Source organism: Malaclemys terrapin, chromosome 6 (genome assembly GCF_027887155.1).
Source record: "Malaclemys terrapin pileata isolate rMalTer1 chromosome 6, rMalTer1.hap1, whole genome shotgun sequence".
Classification (NCBI taxonomy): domain Eukaryota; kingdom Metazoa; phylum Chordata; order Testudines; family Emydidae; genus Malaclemys; species Malaclemys terrapin.
Window position 1 is genome coordinate 23,866,297 of NC_071510.1, and position 18,285 is coordinate 23,884,581.

The 18,285-nt window shown below is 40.9% G+C and overlaps 1 protein-coding gene across 4 annotated transcripts in view; it reads left to right on the forward strand.

Annotated features, from left to right (window-relative positions):
• The window catches only part of KDM4C (lysine demethylase 4C), a 428,281-nt gene extending 412,663 nt beyond the window's left edge, over window positions 1-15,618 (forward strand). For all 4 annotated transcript variants that reach the window (XM_054032415.1, XM_054032416.1, XM_054032418.1 and 1 more), the window contains 3 exons: window positions 2,049-2,168; window positions 11,287-11,379; window positions 14,308-15,618. In XM_054032415.1, coding sequence (XP_053888390.1) covers window positions 2,049-2,168; window positions 11,287-11,379; window positions 14,308-14,484 — 390 coding nt within the window. In that variant the 3' untranslated portion in view covers window positions 14,485-15,618. The remainder of the gene's footprint in view (window positions 1-2,048; window positions 2,169-11,286; window positions 11,380-14,307) is intronic.
• The last annotated feature ends 2,667 nt before the right edge of the window (window positions 15,619-18,285 follow it).

Genomic DNA, 18,285 nt, shown 5'->3' on the forward strand with positions numbered 1-18,285 from the left:
TTCTTAAAACGAACGTGCTGGTTCATCATCCAAGACTGCTATAACATGAAATATATGGCAAAATGCAGGTAAAACAAAACAGGAGACATACAATTCTCCCCCAAGGAGTTCAGTCACAAATTTAATTAATGCATTATTTTTTTAACGAGTATCATCAGCATGGAAGCATGTTCTCTGGAATGGTGGCCAAAGCATGAAGGGGCATATGAATGTTTAGCATATCTGGGACGTAAATACCTTGCACTGCCAGCTACAAAAGTGCCGTGCAAACGCCTGTTTTCACTTACTGGTGACATTGTAAATAAGAAGCAGTCAGCAGTATCTCCCGTAAATGTAAACAAACTTGTTTGTCTTAGCAATTGGCTGAACAAGAAGTAGGACTGAAAGGACTTGTAGGTTCTAAAGTTTTACATTGTTTTGTTTTTGAGTGCAGTTATGTAACAAAAAAAATCTACATTTGTAAGTTACACTTTCACGGTAAAGAGATTGCACTATAGTACTTGTATGAGGTGAAATGAAAAATACTATCTTTTATCATTTTTACAGTGCAAATATTTGTAATAAAAAATAATATAAGGTGAGCACTGTACACTTTGTATTCTGTGTTGTAATAGAAATCAATATATTTGAAAATGTAGAAAAACATCCAAAAATATTTAATACATTTCAATTAGTATTCTATTGTTTAACAGTGTGATTAATCGCAATTAATTTTTTTTAATCACAGTTAATTTTTTTGAGTTAATCACGTGAGATAACTGGAATTAATCAGCAGCCCTAGTGATAAGATAACATTCAGGTAAGTCAAATGAGTTATTATCCATGTAAATGCTATTGCAGTCTCCTCGCTCTCACTTTGCTATCATTAGTCATTATGATTAGGCGTTTAGGGGCCTGGAGGCCCTTGGCTACAAGAGAGGCTAATTTTCATCTCTCAGTCTGATATCTTCTCAAATGTAAATGCACGATGAAGTGAGATGCGTTGTGAAATAATAAATATTTTTAAAATATTTGGTGTGAATTTGTTGCTCACAAAATGGCAAGCATTACTGCAGTAACTAGACTAACAACTAGGTGCAACTACAAACAGTTGTCAGTGTACCTCCATGCTATTTTGCAACAGCCCTGCTATTCCAGTTCTCGGTCTGCCATTAATGCCGAACAATTTGCTGACTGACAGGGAGCCAGTACAGGTTAGGATGTTCCCACTAAATCCACTTTCATTTGTGACTTGAGTCATAATTTGAACCTGTGGACTGCTTTACGTGGGTGGATAGCTGGCTGAGGTGGCCCCGGAGGAAAAGTGGCTGCAGAAGATTGCCTCCTCAGCTAATATAGAGCTGACATAAAGACTCTTCTCTGGTCCTTCGCACAATTCCGAGTGTAGACGTGTGGGTGGGGGTGGGAATGGTGTGCTCTGCTCTCTGGCTATAGTGGGCTGGCAGAGCATCCCAGAGAGTGAGTGGTTTAAAGCCAGCATATGTTATACAAGGAGCCAAGCCCAGAGTTCAGGTGATACAAAGGTGGTAGTAAACCTTTAAATTCTTTTTGTGCATATATACCAGCGAAGCAAGGAACCTGCTGATGCTCTCAACATTGTAGTTTGATCAGTCATGTGTATATTGCAATCAGTAAACATCTAGCAGGAATGCATTGGTGTTAGCAAAATATAAATTGCTTAAGTATGTAAAAAAACAACCTCCATAAACCTCTGGCAAATATGTAGCTGCACTTTGTTAAACCTCATCTTCACTATGTGACAAAAATGAAATTGGGGGAAAGTAGCACCATTGCTGATAACTATCTGATTCATACACATTGCTTTGACATTGTGACATCAAACTGTTAGGAGTGTTTCTTTGGTCACTAGTTCCTTCTCACGAAGATGAACGGTGTGTTTTGTTGGCCCATTAGCAAGATTATAATGCTTGAAACACACATGATAACTCCCCCTCTAATTATCAAGTTGTAAGAAGCAGTGTACTGCTAATTTCAAATTTTAATTGCTTAATCACTGATTTGAGAAACAATCCCTTGTTTGTAAATAGAGCAGAGACTGCCGGAAGCTGGGTCCACCTGCAGAGGGAGAGGTGGTCCAAGTGAAGTGGCCTGATGGAAAACTGTACGGGGCAAAATATCTGGGAGCAAATGTAGCTCACATGTATCAGGTGAGTGCCCATATTTTTTATTATGTGCATATTAGGAATTTTCTTTCAAATGTCTTCATGTGTATTACAAATAACTCATTCCACACCAAAGTTGGACTGGCCACAGTTTTAAAGTTCTGGAAGGCAGGGGTCTGAGTTAAGTACTGACTCTTAAACAGTAATGCCTTTACCTTTTCAGATAGAGCTGTCCCCAATTGTTTACAATGGCTGAGCTGCTGCTGTAGCTAATTATTGTTATGTACAATCCTGTAACTTTAAAATTCCAAAGGAAGAGAGTGTATCATTTTATAGGAACTCAGGGATATTCAATAGACCACATCCTATAAAACAAGACTTCATTATATTATGTTGTTTGTTTGCTTTTATTAAGCATTGGTAGTCATTTAATTAATGGTATAACTGGGCACCTAACTTTAATGAGCTAGCGAAGTTTCAGAAAAAGGGATGAGAGAAAGGACAATGAAAAATATAGTTTCAATAAACACATTTTCAGCTGTTCAATGAGGAAATCTTCTATTAACTAACATGTACATTAAGGCATGTTATAAACTGTAGAGAGAAAGGAGAACTCGGTACTGTGGACAAGACTAAAGAGCTCAGTCCTGATTTCAGAGACAGAATAATTGTCTGTTTTCAAAAGTGCATGTCTCTGAGAAAAATCAGTCAGCAGCATTGAGTACCCAAGTGCACGGTAGAAACAACAATAAAACCACCACAATAATAACAACACTTCGGGAAGAATAAGAATATAACTATTTGTTATTTAGATAGAGAGCTATACATAGTTGGTATTTCTATACATTTGTATATATATAAACAAATCTTTTCACTTCTATAACTCTTTCCATCTGCCGATCTCAAATTGTTTTACAAAAGTGGACAGGTACTATAATACCCTCTCTGTGCATTAATTTATCCATGGATAAGTGACTTGCTATGTCATGTTGCAAGTCTGTGGCAGACGTGGGAATCAAACTCAGGTCTCCAGATGTCTGGTCCCTTATGCTGAACTTTACACCTTACTGCCTCCCTTATATTTAATATCTGCATATGCTTTGAATATAAGTTCTATATAAAACTTTAAGGATTATTGTTTTATAGCACTATTAATCTTCAAAGTATTTTACCAAAAAAACTATGCTCATGACAACCCTGTGAGGTGAGCCATATTATCATCTTTTTTACAGGAGCAGAAACTGAGGCAGAGAGAGGTTAAGTAACCTTTTCAAGACCTCATAGTAAGTCAGTCAGAATTAGAGTCCAGGTGAAACTCGCAGCCCCACTTCGGACTTTTTATATTGGGTAAAAGGACAGGAGCAGCGTAAAGGGGCTCTCAGTGCCCCATATCTAGCTGTGGGAGAATTCCCCTGGCACAGGAACTATGGAAACAGCCAAAAGGCTGCCCTTCAAGGACCCCCTAGCAGGCCCTGGCACAGAGGACATACCAAGGTGAGGAGGGGTGTGTGGAGGCCAGATCACAGCACATAGCACTGTAGAGATTCTGGGAAGTGCTGCAGCCCAGAGAACAGCCTGGGGATACTGCTGTAACATCTCTCCCCTCCCCCTGGGGCTGTCTAAGGTCTGGTCTACACTGGGGGGGAGGGGGAATCGATCTAAGTTACGCAACTTCAGCTATGTGAAGTCGATGTACTTAGATCTACTCACCGCAGTATCTTCACTGCGGTAAGTCGACTGCTGCTGCTCCCCTGTCGACTCTGCCTGCGCCTCTTGCTCCGGTGGAGTACCGGAGTCGACGGGAGAGCGCTCGGCGGTCAATTTATCGCATCTAGACTAGACGCGATAAATCGACCCCTGTTGGATCAATCGCTGCCCATCGATCCAGCGGGTAATGTAGACAAGCCCTAAGTTAAGCTAAGGGCTACAGAACAGCCCAGGATTGGGAAGGTGCAAATGTGGTTTAAAGCCACCTTTGCCCCCTTTCTTCCTGTGTTGTGATGTGAGTTCTCTGTTGTGCCTCTTAGACACACAACTAGACCAACAACTCTCTACAAAAGGAGAGACTAGAAAGGGTGTGTGTGTGTGTGTGTGTGTGTGTGTGTGTGTGTGTGTGTGTGTGTGTGTGTGTGCTGGAACAAGGCTATATGGTCAGATAAAACTTCAACAAATCTATTTTACTCTGATAAAGGAATTCATGTGTGAAAATTCTCTCACATTCATGTGGAATTTGCACAGGGAGCAATGAGAGCTGGGCATGCAGTAACCGTGACCATGTGCACAAACACCTGTGTCAGTATCGCACAGGATACTATATGCAAGCCCAGTTATCCTGCATGAATCCTAGTCGTAATTGTGCATGCAAAATCAAGTGTGTATTTTTAAGTGCCTCTCTACAAATCTGCCACTTAAGTGTTTGGCATCTCGGTCAGTTTTTGTTTCTATGGTCCTTCATAGTAACCATTTGTAACTTTCTGTAGATGACTAAATTATTCAATTAAATGCTTTCTGACAATTTCATTTACACCATTAATTTATGATATCCTCATACAAGAAAACCACATGGAGAGAACAAGTGCAGTTTTTCATTTTTATCCCACTGTCTGAATGCACAATATATATCTTTGGTTGCCCATATATAGTAGGAGCCCTTATTCTCTGTGATGAATATCTGCATTTACAGGGCATACAAAATAAAATATACCATACTTGACAGAATGACTAGTTTGAAATTCAGCATCTGCAGCCTGGTTAAAATTTGGATTTAGCAGTAGTCTGATATTCTGTGTAAATAATTACACCACTGAAAGACTTGGAGGAACCCTTATTAGTGTTAGTCCTTAGCAACATCAGGGTGAATTTCTAGTGCACCATGCTAGAGTTTAAGTAAGAAACTCCAATTAATGTTTATGGCAGTTGAACAGCTAGATCAGTGGCTCTCAACCTTTCCAGACTGCTGTACCCCTTTCAGGCATCTGATTTGTCTTCCGCACTCCCAAGTTTCACCTCACTTCAAAACTATTTGCTTACAAAATCAGGCATAAAAATACAGAAGTATCACAGTACACTATTACTGGAAAATTGCTTACTTTCTCATTTTTACCATATCATTATAAAATAAATCAGCTGGAATATAAATATTGTACTTACACTTCAGTGTATAGCATATAGAGCAATATAAACACGTCGTTGTCTGTATGAAATTTTAGTGGCACTGACTTCACTAGAGCTTTTTTATGTAGCCTGTTATAAAACTAGGCAACTATCTAGATGAGTTGATGGAAGACCTCTGTGTAGCCCCAGGGGTGCGTGTACCCCTGGTTGAGAACTACTGGGCTAGAGCCTCATACCTCAAACTGGACATATGGGGTTTAGAGTCTCTTGTGTAGTATGGCTGCTCAGTGCCACACTACCAATATAATCTGGTCCTAAAGCCCATTTAACAGAACCAGAGAAGCTCACCCCAACAGGGTGATTCTTTGGTGGGCTACAGTGAATGTAGACCATTCACCTCTCTCCTCTGTGCTACCGCAGTGGCTTGGAAAAAGAGGCATTGCCAAAGGAGGCAGGGGTGGGGGCAGTGATAGCAATGCCCCAGGACCATACTGATCATTGGGTATATTTTTGATTCCTTGTCACTATTTACAACATGGGTTAAGTTCAAGCAGCCTTCAAACTGCTCTAACATGCATGGAGACCAGTCCTGCACATGTTAGCAGTAGGATCAGGGAGTGTAAAGATGCACTGTAAGGGTACGTCTACACTTACCGGAGGGTCCGGCGGCAGGCAATCGATGTTCTAGGATCGATCCCGGAAGTGCTCGCCGTCGACGCCGGTACTCCAGCTCGGCGAGTGGAGTACGCGGCATCGACGGGGGAGCCTCCCTGCTGCGTCTGGACCCGCGGTAAGTTCGGACTAAGGTACTTCGAATTCAGCTACGTTATTAGTGGGGACCAGGCCTAAGACATCTTTGCACCCCATCCTCTACCCTGGGCTTTGTGCGGTTCAGCGGCATACCAGGATATGGCCCAGGTCCTTTATGATGGAGTTAAAATTACTTCTCTTAAGGATTTTAATAGTTCACAGCTCTGTATCTTGGCTGTTGCTACTGTATGTACTCTAGGACAGTCCCTGAAAGCTTTTCAACTGTGCACAATTAATCTGACAGATTCAGTTTGTTTGATTGTTTTGATTTGAAACCTACAGGGCAACATTTTAATTTGAACCAGCAAACCCTATATTTTTTTGTACGTGCATTGTGCTTCTTGTCAAGGTTCTTTAAGTATATGTATTTCAGTGTATATTTTCATATAATTTATGCCTAATCCTGCAACCCTGACTCCTGCATATAGCTGTTATTCAGGTAATTCCATTGAAGTCATATGAGCTTGCAGGATTGGGCCCTGTGTACATTTTCTGAAAACTAGTTTTAAATTAAAGTTTCTGAAGGAACTCAAAGTATAATTGTAGATAGTAGCAGACATTCATCTCTTATAGGTGAAGGTTTCCAGGGATGGATGGTGGTGGTGGGGGAGGAGAGTGGAAGCGTCTCAAAAAGCATAAGTGGTTTGAAGGCTGAGTATTTTAGCATTCCCTGCACCTAGCTACATTTCCTTTCTCATTTTCTGCTAAAGGAGTTCATGTTGGATTAAATCTAAACCTAAGCATGATAAAGCTTTTCATCTTCTGAACAGAGCATTTTAAAGAAATTCCATCAGATTCAATATAATTCTGTTAACTGGCATTTCCCTTAGTGTCACTCATACCTCCTGTCTTTTGACGTGGTCTTCCACAACCTTGAAACATAGCATGGTGAAATTAATTTTAACCACTTGGGAAATTAGAAGCAAACATAAACAACATAATGACATCTTAATGTGTAATAAAGTGATATTGTATATGTTGGTATTCTTTAGCATTCCTAATCGAATACATTTGTACTTTTATACACAAATTTCAATGTTGGGAGTGCAGTCCTTTTGCATGTTAATCTAAAGCTATGTCTATGCTTGCGACCATGCATGGTGAGATGCACATTGTTGTGTCATGACTCCCTTATTGTCCCCATCTGAAGCATGTTCTGGAAGGACAGAGTAGTGTGAGACAACTGGCATGCCTGAGGAATCTGGGCATATTCATGCCTCCATTGTGCCACGGCCCTGTACCCGTTCTACAGTACAGTGTAGATGGGGGTAAAGGGCATGCACCAGGTCATGAGTAACGATAGTCCTCCAAGGCCAATCCCACAATGCATTGATCCTTTTGCCGTCTGACCCTTACCCAAATGTATAAAGGTAATAGCAACCTGTGCTGAGCATTTAAGATCAGTTGTCCCCTGAACTGGATTGATCAGCACTGGTGATCACAGATCATGTTCCAAGAGCTGCCTCCTGGTCTCTGAAGCATGCCCACGTGCTGATTAATATGTGGTCAGACCACAACTTAACGCATACTGGCAGGAACATATGCCTCTACCAGGAGATTTATGGAGGCTGAAGGAGGCAGGCATTCACTGGACCCCATTCCTGTGCTGGGAGCACATGGAGCACTTCAGGCTCCTGTACCAGAGTGTGAAAGACTCCAGCATCCTCTGTAGGAGAGGAACATGACACATGTTCATACTATGATGAGCTGGAGTGGGAGCTCTCCAAGGCTGCGAGTATCAAGCCTGAAGTGACTCATGATTCTATCCTCACCCACTGCTTCATTGTATGATGGGACACCGATGAGGGGCAGGGTGAGGAGGCAGCAGGGACCTCAGAGGAAGTCTTGGAGGGAGACCTGGAGAAAGAGGAGCACAGTAGTTATTGACAGGAGAAGTCAGGAGCAGTAGAGTTCCTTAGGGCAAGGGAGGATCGGGCTCTTAGGCAGGAGGAGGCCTTCATGAACCGGTTCATGGAGTGGGAGCATGCCCATAGGGTATGGGACCATTCACTCATTCAGTCCCTAGCACAGCTGGTGGCAGAATACTTTTTGGGCCTGTCCGCCACTGAGCTGCTGCTTCCTTCCAGAACAGGCAGCATGTCGTCCTCCTGCCGCTTCTCCTCCTCCTCCAGCTGTTGTCCAGGCTGCTCCTGAGGCAGTGAACTCCACCCCCCCACCCCCCGCCGGGGAAGAGCATTCTGAATACCTGGCACAACATACTCTGTCAGCACCCAAAACTCTGCACAGGGGAACCCCCCCGCAAAGCCTGCTTGTGGGGAACAATAAGCCCAATCCAGTCCCTATAGCCCAATCTTTGTTTACCCCCCAAGCTCCATTCAGGATACCTCTCCATTTGTCCACCCACGCAATATTCCACAGTCTTTTCCCCTCTTCTCGGGGAGGGGAAGGGCAAGAAGACATGTCCACAAAAACTAATGTTTGCCCAGTTTCAGGGAATTGTACTATTTTTAGTTTTGTTAACTTGTCTCTGTTACACACTGTTTTAGTCCTTTGTTTGATGTACGTTTGTAAATAAAAGTTACCATTCACTTCACTTGTGTGTGCCGCTCGCTTTCTGAGTATGATCAATGTGATATTTTCTACGTTAGGGATGGGTCAGCAGGATTCACAACACACGACTGTGATTTCTGTAAATGTGTCTTGCCAAAGAAATGCAATGAATTCTGTCCCTCGCACATCACCTTCAGCCCCCAGTCTTGAATTGCCTAGTGTTAAAAAAAAAAAAAAAAAAAAAAAAAAAGGGTTCATTACAGTGAACTAAACTGTGAAGTAACTGTTGCTGTCCAAAGCACCAGAATGAAAAACAGAAAAGCAGTTAACTGAACCGTCTTTATGGCTTTGTTAATGACTTAATTGACAATACAGACAAAGGAAACAAAAGTAAATTAACAGTAGAGATATCGGACACTGAACTGTGCTTTTACAACCCCTCTGCTCTCAACCTCACCAAATAGTCACCACTTGCAGCACAGAAGTACTCATGCATAGCACCTGATTAGTGCTGTGAGCAAGGATGTCAGAAAACACTGTGAAGAAGGAATGTGTGAAGCCCATCCCAAAACCTTACACAACTGTTTTTAAATTACTTTAATGACTCCCCATAAAGCAACCTGAAACCGAGTTGTTAACATGCAACAGCAGCATTGCTCAATGATGGCGTTACAATGCCTATACATTCTTCACAGCACAAAACCGCAGCCAAAGGTGTTAACCTTGAGTGCCCTCACCCAGTTATCTGCTTTCAGTTACGACATTACCATCAGCTGTAGGGGATCGAAACGCACTGAAGTATGTCGCTGGACAATCATGTAGCAATGATCTATTGAGCTTTTTCAGCAGCACCATACCGACAAAATAGTGTCCCTCGGCACTTTCCCAGGTCGCTTTCTGGCTCTACGCTGCTCCACAATGTACGAGAAAATAGCATCACAGATTTCCCTTGCCACCTGGGAACCATGAGCAGTATGCACGTGGGTGGGATTTGGCTGCCCGTACAGGCTTTGTAAACCAGATCTGCCCTGTGCCCAATAGCTCTGGAAATATTCTCTTTTAGCCTCACATACATTGTGCAAGGTACAGCATGCCATGATCATGCAAACTGTGTTGGCTACCTTGGCATCCAGTTGTGATTGCAGGCATTGCCAATGAGCTGTCAGATTGCCAAAGGCATTCCCTTACCACACTGCAGCTACTCAGGCTATAGATGAATTCCCTTTTTCTTGGGTCAGTGATGTTGGAAAGAGCTTCATGAGCCAAGTTAGGAGTGCATATGCAGGGTCCCCCAACATAACTGTGGGAACAGAAACTCTGTGCAGAGCCATGGCATTTCTGGGGAATAAAATCCCTTCTCTTCTCTCCCCTCCCCGCCCTCCCCCTCCCTCCCCCCTGCTATACAATCCTGACCTTCTGAGCACCCTGGCGTCATGAACCTTTCCCCATATGTCCAACATTAGTCTCATGAACTGACTTCGGTGGTCCACTGAGTCTTGGAGAACAAGTGAATAGTAAACTTTTTGGTTCACATATTCACTCACCCCTTTCAGTGGGCAAAGTATTGGGATGTGCGTTCTGTCGATGGCCCCTGCACCATTCAGAAACCCCATCTTCTGATATCCTGCTATAATTTAAGGGCCTTTTGGATATGGCAACCATGCCTGAGTAGATTCCAGTATTAGTATTGTGGCAAACCTGTACAACCACCACTCTGACAGTTGACTTCCCAACCCCAACTGGGTTGTAACTGACCAATAGTTGTCAGATGTTGCCAGCTTCCAATGGGCAATAACCACCTGCTTCTGTACTGCTATGAGTTTCTGAGAACAAGTGATCTGGTGCTAGAGGATTGGTGCAAGCTGCTTGCACAACTCCATGAAGGTCTGCTTCCGTAATATGAATTCTGCAGCCACTGGTCATCATTCCAGCTTTCCAAGATGAGGTGGCTCCACCACACGATGCTGGTTCTCCGGGACCAGAAGCGACAGTCCACCTATGGCCATACCATGGTAATGCCAGCATTCAATTCATCTTTTCCTTGCAACCTCAGTGGATTTTCATATGCCCTCTTGGTCAGCCATTTTCAGTGTCTCAAATTTTTCTGGACCCATTCCATCCAGTATCCAGTACTGAACCTCATGAACATTTGTCGCAGGAGCAGAACTACATCATCATGGGCTTGCTCCATTTCTTCAATGCAATTAGGCAGAAAGGAGACATAATTGAGAGCTGCAATCGCAAAATGTGGCATACAGTACCAGCAACACACAACAAGGCAGTTCTCAGAGTGTATCCTTGGACACAAAGGACTCTGTGATACTGCCGCTGAAATGGCAGCGCTATCGTCATGTACTGAAAAGGGCAGTGTGGGCGTGGGGTATATATGCACATCATATACCCATGCTCAGCACACTGTATCTGGACACTCAGCAGGGGTATGGGGTACATGTACTAGCAGTGCATGGACAAGTACCCAGGGAAACACACAGGTGTAGACATAGCCTAACTGGTGATTATTTTCTGAAGTATGGCTATAACTCTTAACTCTTCATGGTGTTTCTTGGTGGTGGTTCTTTATTTTCCTTCCTAAAAATAAATAACAATAGATAACTATTTAACTCAAATGTTTGATCTCTCTGTAGATAATCTGTCTATTGTTGGAGAGTGCCTGAGGATTGCAAACAATGAGTTTATATTTTTCTAAAATTCTCATGTGTCAAATTAGGTTGAGTTTGAAGATGGTTCTCAGATAGCAATGAAGAGGGAAGAGATTTACACGTTAGATGAAGAGCTGCCTAAACGAGTGAAAGCCCGTTTCGTAAGTATTTACAAATACAAATGTTCTAATATTAATTTACTCTAAAGGACTTTAAACCGAGCTGTGACTTTATTCTGAGTTAGCCCTTTATACTTCACAAGGATTTTTGTGAAGAGTCAGTGCTAGTGTGGCTATCCAAATTCAAACAAGTAGCAAAAGTGTGCACTGGCCAGTCATACTGGTTTACTGTTCTGTCAGTACAGCCAAATACTGTAATCAAACACACATCTTGACTGCTAACAGGGACATCTTGGTAGAACATCTGTCAGAGCATGAAGGATTAAGGAAGAACATCTCATGTTGACAGATGAACTGTTCTTTCCATACCCTTATCAAATATCTGCTCTTTATGTATATTTTCCAAGTTCTCAAAGTTTATAATTCTAAAAGCACAAAGTTTAACCAAAAACAACAAAGAACCTGATCTAAATCCCATTAAAGTCAATGGCAGGACTCCCATTGACTACAGTGGATTTTTAAGTGGACTCCAAGCTCTCAAATACTTTCCCAGCTCCTGCATAAATTCCAGCTGGTATGGCAGCAATCAGTTATTCCAACACAGTACCATACGTAAAATTCACACAACACCATAAGAACAGAACTCCTTTAAGACTAAGAAATGTTGCATTTCAACAACAGGTATCGGAGGAGAGAGAAGGTTTGTATTACCTAAGTTTGTCATGAATTCGAATATGCAGTCCTATATCAGTTACTCAGAGGGTCAAATACTCAGACTCAGAGACATCATGTTCTTCCTCTCATTTGCATATAACATACACTGCTCTGTTTCTCAGCAATCCACTCAAAACCATACACTGCTAGCTAACAGTTAGTCATTTTTTAACATGTAAAATGAAAGCATACGGACTAAAAAAATCTTATAATATTGAAATTCAACAGCTAATGAATAAAATATTCATATTGTATTTAAAGATAATGTGAACATATCTGTAAACGAGAACAGCAGCACCGTGTGTTTCTTATTGCTATAAAGATGTGTACTTGCACATACCGTCCCTACTCTCACATGTATTGTATGAGATTAACCATATGGAAACTAGGTGATTCCAAGGGGATGAGAGGTGGGGGTCACCTGGGGAATGTCTATTTGGGGCAATCAGACAGAGGGCTCTGGGATGTGGCTGAGGGAGGGTTTGTTGCAGCTGGAAAATGGAGGCAGGTCAGGATTCTTTGGAGAAGCAAATCCTGACCTTCTATTCGCCTCCACTACTTTCTCAGCATGCCCACCTGACGTGAGCTGCTTCTCCATGTTGCCAGTTCTCAGCCGCAGCCTGAAGCATGTGCATGGCACGTATTGGAAGGTGCGGTAGGGGTAAGAAGTGACATGGAGCTGGCACCATGTCTGAGAGGGGAGCTGGGAGTGGCAGCTGGGGAGAGGCAGAGAAGGATGAGGTTGTCTCTTTGCTATGAAGTGCTTTTCCAGGAAGGTGGCTTATCTCATTCAGGAGAGTAAGAGGGGAGCAAGAAAGCAATAAGAATGGAGAGGAGCAGAGCTCCTTCTGGCAGGAACGTTCAGAAGTCAAATATTCTAGACTGTCGCATCTCAGGGGCAGTTTACTTCAGAGGAGTACACTCGTCCTTCAGTGTGCTAAGGCTTAAGATAGATGGTTCTTGAAAAAAATAACAAACAAGCCACCTGGGTGAGTACAATTGGTTGTTTTTCATTATATTCAGAAAAGGCCCCATTACCTCTTGTTGTTTTATAGAGTATATGTAACAGGAGTTTAGAATTAACTAGACATACTGTAAATCTGTTTTATTGTTGTACTTGACTAAGAACAACAATATAGATGTGACTGGTTTTTGCTATTCTTTTAAAATAGTGGCATTTTTATAGATCAATGTTTTACTTTTGCATGTGACACCATTAACTTTTTAGTGGAATTAAGTATTATTTTAAAACATGAAATTTAGACTATTAAATAAAACAAACTCCAGAAACAAAATGGTTGCTATTGATGAGAAGCCTGATGCTGTTTCCCTGTTGTTAACTTGGGCTTCACAAACGTACAGCCCAGTACTCAAGGTGCTGAGTGCATCTTCGATGTACAAGTCAATGGATCTCAGTTGGAACTCATCTGAGTACCCTCAAGTCAGAGGTTACTCAGCTCCTTGCAGGACTAGGCCCATGGTTTATAATGTTGGTTCCACCCTTTCTTTTAAACAGCTAGGGATATATGATGATCTCTTCATCTTTAAGCGTTTGATCCCATGCCATTGACGTTCATGGGAGTTTTGCTACTGGCTTCAGCAGTGGGCCCTAAAATTCCTGTCATTTATCACTGTCATTATTTTTTCAATAGCTAGACATTTGCCGTTTCAGTTTTTGCCCTTTTTTTTTTTTTTTACATTTTACAGCACCAGCTGAACTCATGACTCCCTGTCAACACAAGCCATGCAATTCTACAGGGCACCTTTTTAATAGTCTGCATCATACAGTCCCTTACATTTAAAACTAGACTGGATAAAATGCTAGATAATATACATTACTGTTGGGAAGAAACCTGTATTGGCAGATGGATGAACTGAATCCAATATGATCTTTCCCATCTCTCATTTCTGTGATTCTGTGATCTTTTGACACAATGAAATCCAACAGCTAGAGTCAGTCAAATGAATTTTAAGAAACCCCACAAATACGTGGAACTAAACACTGCAAAGTGAGTTTAAAAAAATACGGTCAACATTTATCTAACATGAATAGATTTTCCTAGAAACACTATCATAAAACTGCATGTTCTGAAGCACTGATGACTTCATAATGGTGTAATTCTCTGGGTTAGTCCTTGAAATAGTCTTCAGTTTGTCTAAACCAAAGGTGCCTGTGCTTTCATGTGCCTGCCCTGGAGGGAGTCAGATTGTGATTTCCTCTGTGAAACTGAAGAGGTAATTAATATCTGTTTTTAGTCGACAGCCTCCGACATGAGATTTGAAGACACATTTTATGGAGCAGATATTATCCAGGGAGAGAAGAAGAGACAGAGAGTCCTGAGTTCCCGGTTTAAGAATGAATACGTGGATGACCCTGGGTACCGCACCTTTTTGAAAAGCTCATTCCAGAAGAAATGCCAGAAGGGACTATAAAGGAAGCAACAAAGGAATAAACCCACACACACTACAGGGAAGTAAACAGATTAAATTTTGGTGGAAAACGTACAGAATACACCATTGCTTGGTTTGAAGATTGTATCCCTTCATTACATTAAATCACTTTTGGCTAAAATAAATACTCTGAGTTTTTCAATGAATTTACCAGTAAACATTTAAAACAGTCCCCTACAATTATCCATGTTAATTTCAAATTTCTCCAGATTTGGTTTTTCTTGTTAATGTATTAAAGGCTGTGTATTAATTTTGCATCATGGATTGGAGGAAACTGAGATTAAGAGGCACTGCAAAATGACATGCCAAAGAAAACTTGGAATACAGTCCCGCTTCCATTTAAGTCAGTGGTAAAACTTCCATCGACTTCTATGAGAGAAGCATCAACTGCTAGGAAAATCTTAATATATGGCATCCAGTAAAGATGATAAAAATTCTCACCACAATATCTGCCCCATCACTCTGGAAAACCATAAAGTTTTAATAACAGGATAGGATTACAATGGCTTGTATATTTTCCACAGCCAGGGAAGGACATTCAATTTTTTGTTTTAAAATAGGAGTTTTTATAAAACATTTTAAAAACAAATGCAAGCATGTACAGTATTAAAACCTATACATGCTGTACTTGCGTACTTTGTACAGTGCTTTTACCTTTTTATATCACTACTGCTCTCAGTAGGGTTTGATGAGGACTCAGTGTGACTTAGATATTTTTTGGCTTCCAAGGAAGAAATCTTCAGAATAGCGAGGGGGGGTGGGGTTGTATATTTAAAGAGGGAGATTTTGGCAATTATTTTTAAAACATGTTTTTCATAATACTTATTAAAATAGCTATTTGTAAAATAAAAATTATTTCATTATGTGTTTGTAAAATTAGAGTTTAAATATATATGCTTAACAGGATAGTTTTGAACTAATATAATATGGTCTTCCTTTTTAAATAATAGTTGGCAAATGTAATAGTGTTTAAAATAAATGCCCTTTTGCTTACTAATGTTTGTGTCTGCTGATGTGATTACCCATCTATATATCTGTGCGAATGAAACAAATCACTGGCAATACGCATGTAAATTCATGAACAGAGCAGCCTGTAGTTACACAAGACTCAGTACTGATGTAATAATTGATTAAACACTGTATCATGGTCTCGTATCTTTTTATTTTCCTCTCTGTCTTGTGATGCTGATCTTATCAGAGGTTGTAGAGACAGGCTGGAAATGCATTCGGGTTTTCTGCTATTTGCCAGAAACACGGGCGCGTGTAAAGCCAAAAGGAAGCATTATCAAAATGACATAATCTGTTCTGTGTAAGTTGCCCATTAGCAGGATTTCTGACTGGCTGCCGCAGGAAGAAAACTCTCAGAACCCAATTTAATCTTGAGTGCTGCTGTTTTTCATTGTGCTACTTACAAATGTTCTTATAACTGGGTACATGGGCCTGGAAAAACACTTTGTGACAAACCTGCTCCTTGCTATTGAGAAGCACATATCTTGGTTTCACTGCATCCTTTGCAAGGTTATTCTTAGTTGTATGACTGGACAGCTAAATCTTTTCACTTACTGCATGACATCTCAGTTGGAATTTTAATTTTTTGTGTGTTACATTGACTGCTTTTTTTATACCATGAAATCACTAAAAATCCCTTTAGTCTCTAAGAAATTGCTTAGCTGTGACAATCATAATGTATTTCTAATTGAGAATGCTTTCTCTTGAGGTTGGAGGGTTTAGTGAGTGCTGCCTGGCATATTTCAAAACATCAGAGTTCTTTTTGGTAGATCTGAAGGAAAAGCAAAACTACTAGTACGTGGGTCTCATTTGCCTCACGGAGCAGGCTTGTATTCGACCTGTCAAGAGCTAAATGCAGGTGACCAGCCATTTCATTATGTACAGTCTTGTCGTATATACCTCTACCCCGATATAACACGAATTCGGATATAACGCGGTAAAGCAGTGCTCCGGGGGGGCGGGGCAGGGTTGCACACTTCGGCAGATCAAAGCAAGTTTGATATAACGCGGTTTCACCTATAACGCGGTAAGATTTTTTGGCTCCCGAGGACAGCGTTATATCGGGGTAGAGGTGTAATTAGAAGATAAGAATGATTTTATTAGTCCTCCTGAAGCTTCATGAGACAATAAAATCTTAAAATGCATAAGTACATTGTGAAATTACAGCTACTAGAAAGGCCAGTGTGAGGAAGTGTGGGTAGATAGGAGTCACATGTGGGTTCCATGCCTAGCTCTGCATTAACCTGCTGTGTGACTTCAGTCAATTCACCCCACGTCTGTGAACTGGGTGTCATGATGCATCTCTTCCTTTGTAAAGGAGATCTGCAGATTAAAATTGATCTGCAGGAACTAACAATTATTTTTAAAAAACATCATTTGCCTGTTTCTTCTCTATTGTGCCCTGGGATTGCAACAGATTTTACTCTAAAAGTCCTGGAAGTCTTATGAAGAATTATCGGGCCTCGTCAACTATATAAAATATCTTGTCTTCCTTGTTCTTGCTTTAAAGAAAGTGAATCTGAAATATAATTATCTTAATTTCAGAAAGCATAAATCAACATTGTAACTTTAAAGAAAGAATAGCGTGATGATAACCCAGAGATCCTGGGACTTCCTTATTATACAATAATGGGTAGTTTGAAGATTCTGCAAAGAAAAAAATAATGTCGGATGGGAATTTTGGATAGAGATGGTATGTGTTAAATGTTCTTCAGATCTGGAAATCAGACCATTTCTCCAGACTAGCTTTACAATAATGATACTGCTTTGCACAGATAGGAAAGAAGATTGTGTTAAAAACAATGGACTGGGAGTCAGGAGATATGGGTTCTGGTTCCTGTGTGACACTGGCCCAGGCACTTAAGTTGACTCAGCAACTCTGAACCTTTTTATTTAGCTTCCTAAATGTGGATTTAGGTGCTGTCTTTAGGCATCCAAATTTGAAAATGTTGGCATTAATCTTTGTCTGTTTCCCCAGCTGTAAAATTGAGATAATAATAATCATCTCAGGATGTTGTGAGACTTCACTCATTTATGAACCTCAGATGGAAGGTATTATATGAATGCACAGGATGATGATGATGATTATAATATAGTGCCTCCCATCTGAGGATCTCAACGCACTTTGCAAACTAATGTAGCCTTATAGCACCCGTGTGAGTATTATATTAGTATTAAAGATGGGTAAACTGAGGAAAGGTGATTGTCTTCCCTGTGTTATACCTTTGTACCAGTGGCAGAGCTAGCTGTACAACCTAAGAGCTGAGGCACCCAGTCCTCTGTTTTAAACACTAGTCCCTACTGTCTTTTTATTCTCTCAATAGATGAGACCTAGAACAATTGCTTCACATGTTCAAGAATCCTGAATACTGGGTATGGGGCATATATTTACATAAGCAGCAGTGTTTTGACAGACAGTGATAAAAATACTGTGCTTTTACTCATGGTTGTGTTCACGTCCATCTCATGAATAACAGGGAAGTGTGCTGTACTTGGATTTATGCTGGTTTGCAAAAGACAGTGTTTTAGTAGCAAGGTGGTGATTCCCCAAATTATACTCAAGGCGTAATCAAATTAAATGTTTCATTTATTAATTTTAGATGACTTCTCTTTAATCCAATTTGCATTATATCATCATGATAGGGCAATTCAACCAATGGTTTTTAGTAACAATATATACAGTACCATGCTGTGCTACAACACTCTGAAAATTACAATTAAAAGAAGAAATATATATATAGCCCCCTGAAGTTATTCATATTTGGAAGCCTGTGT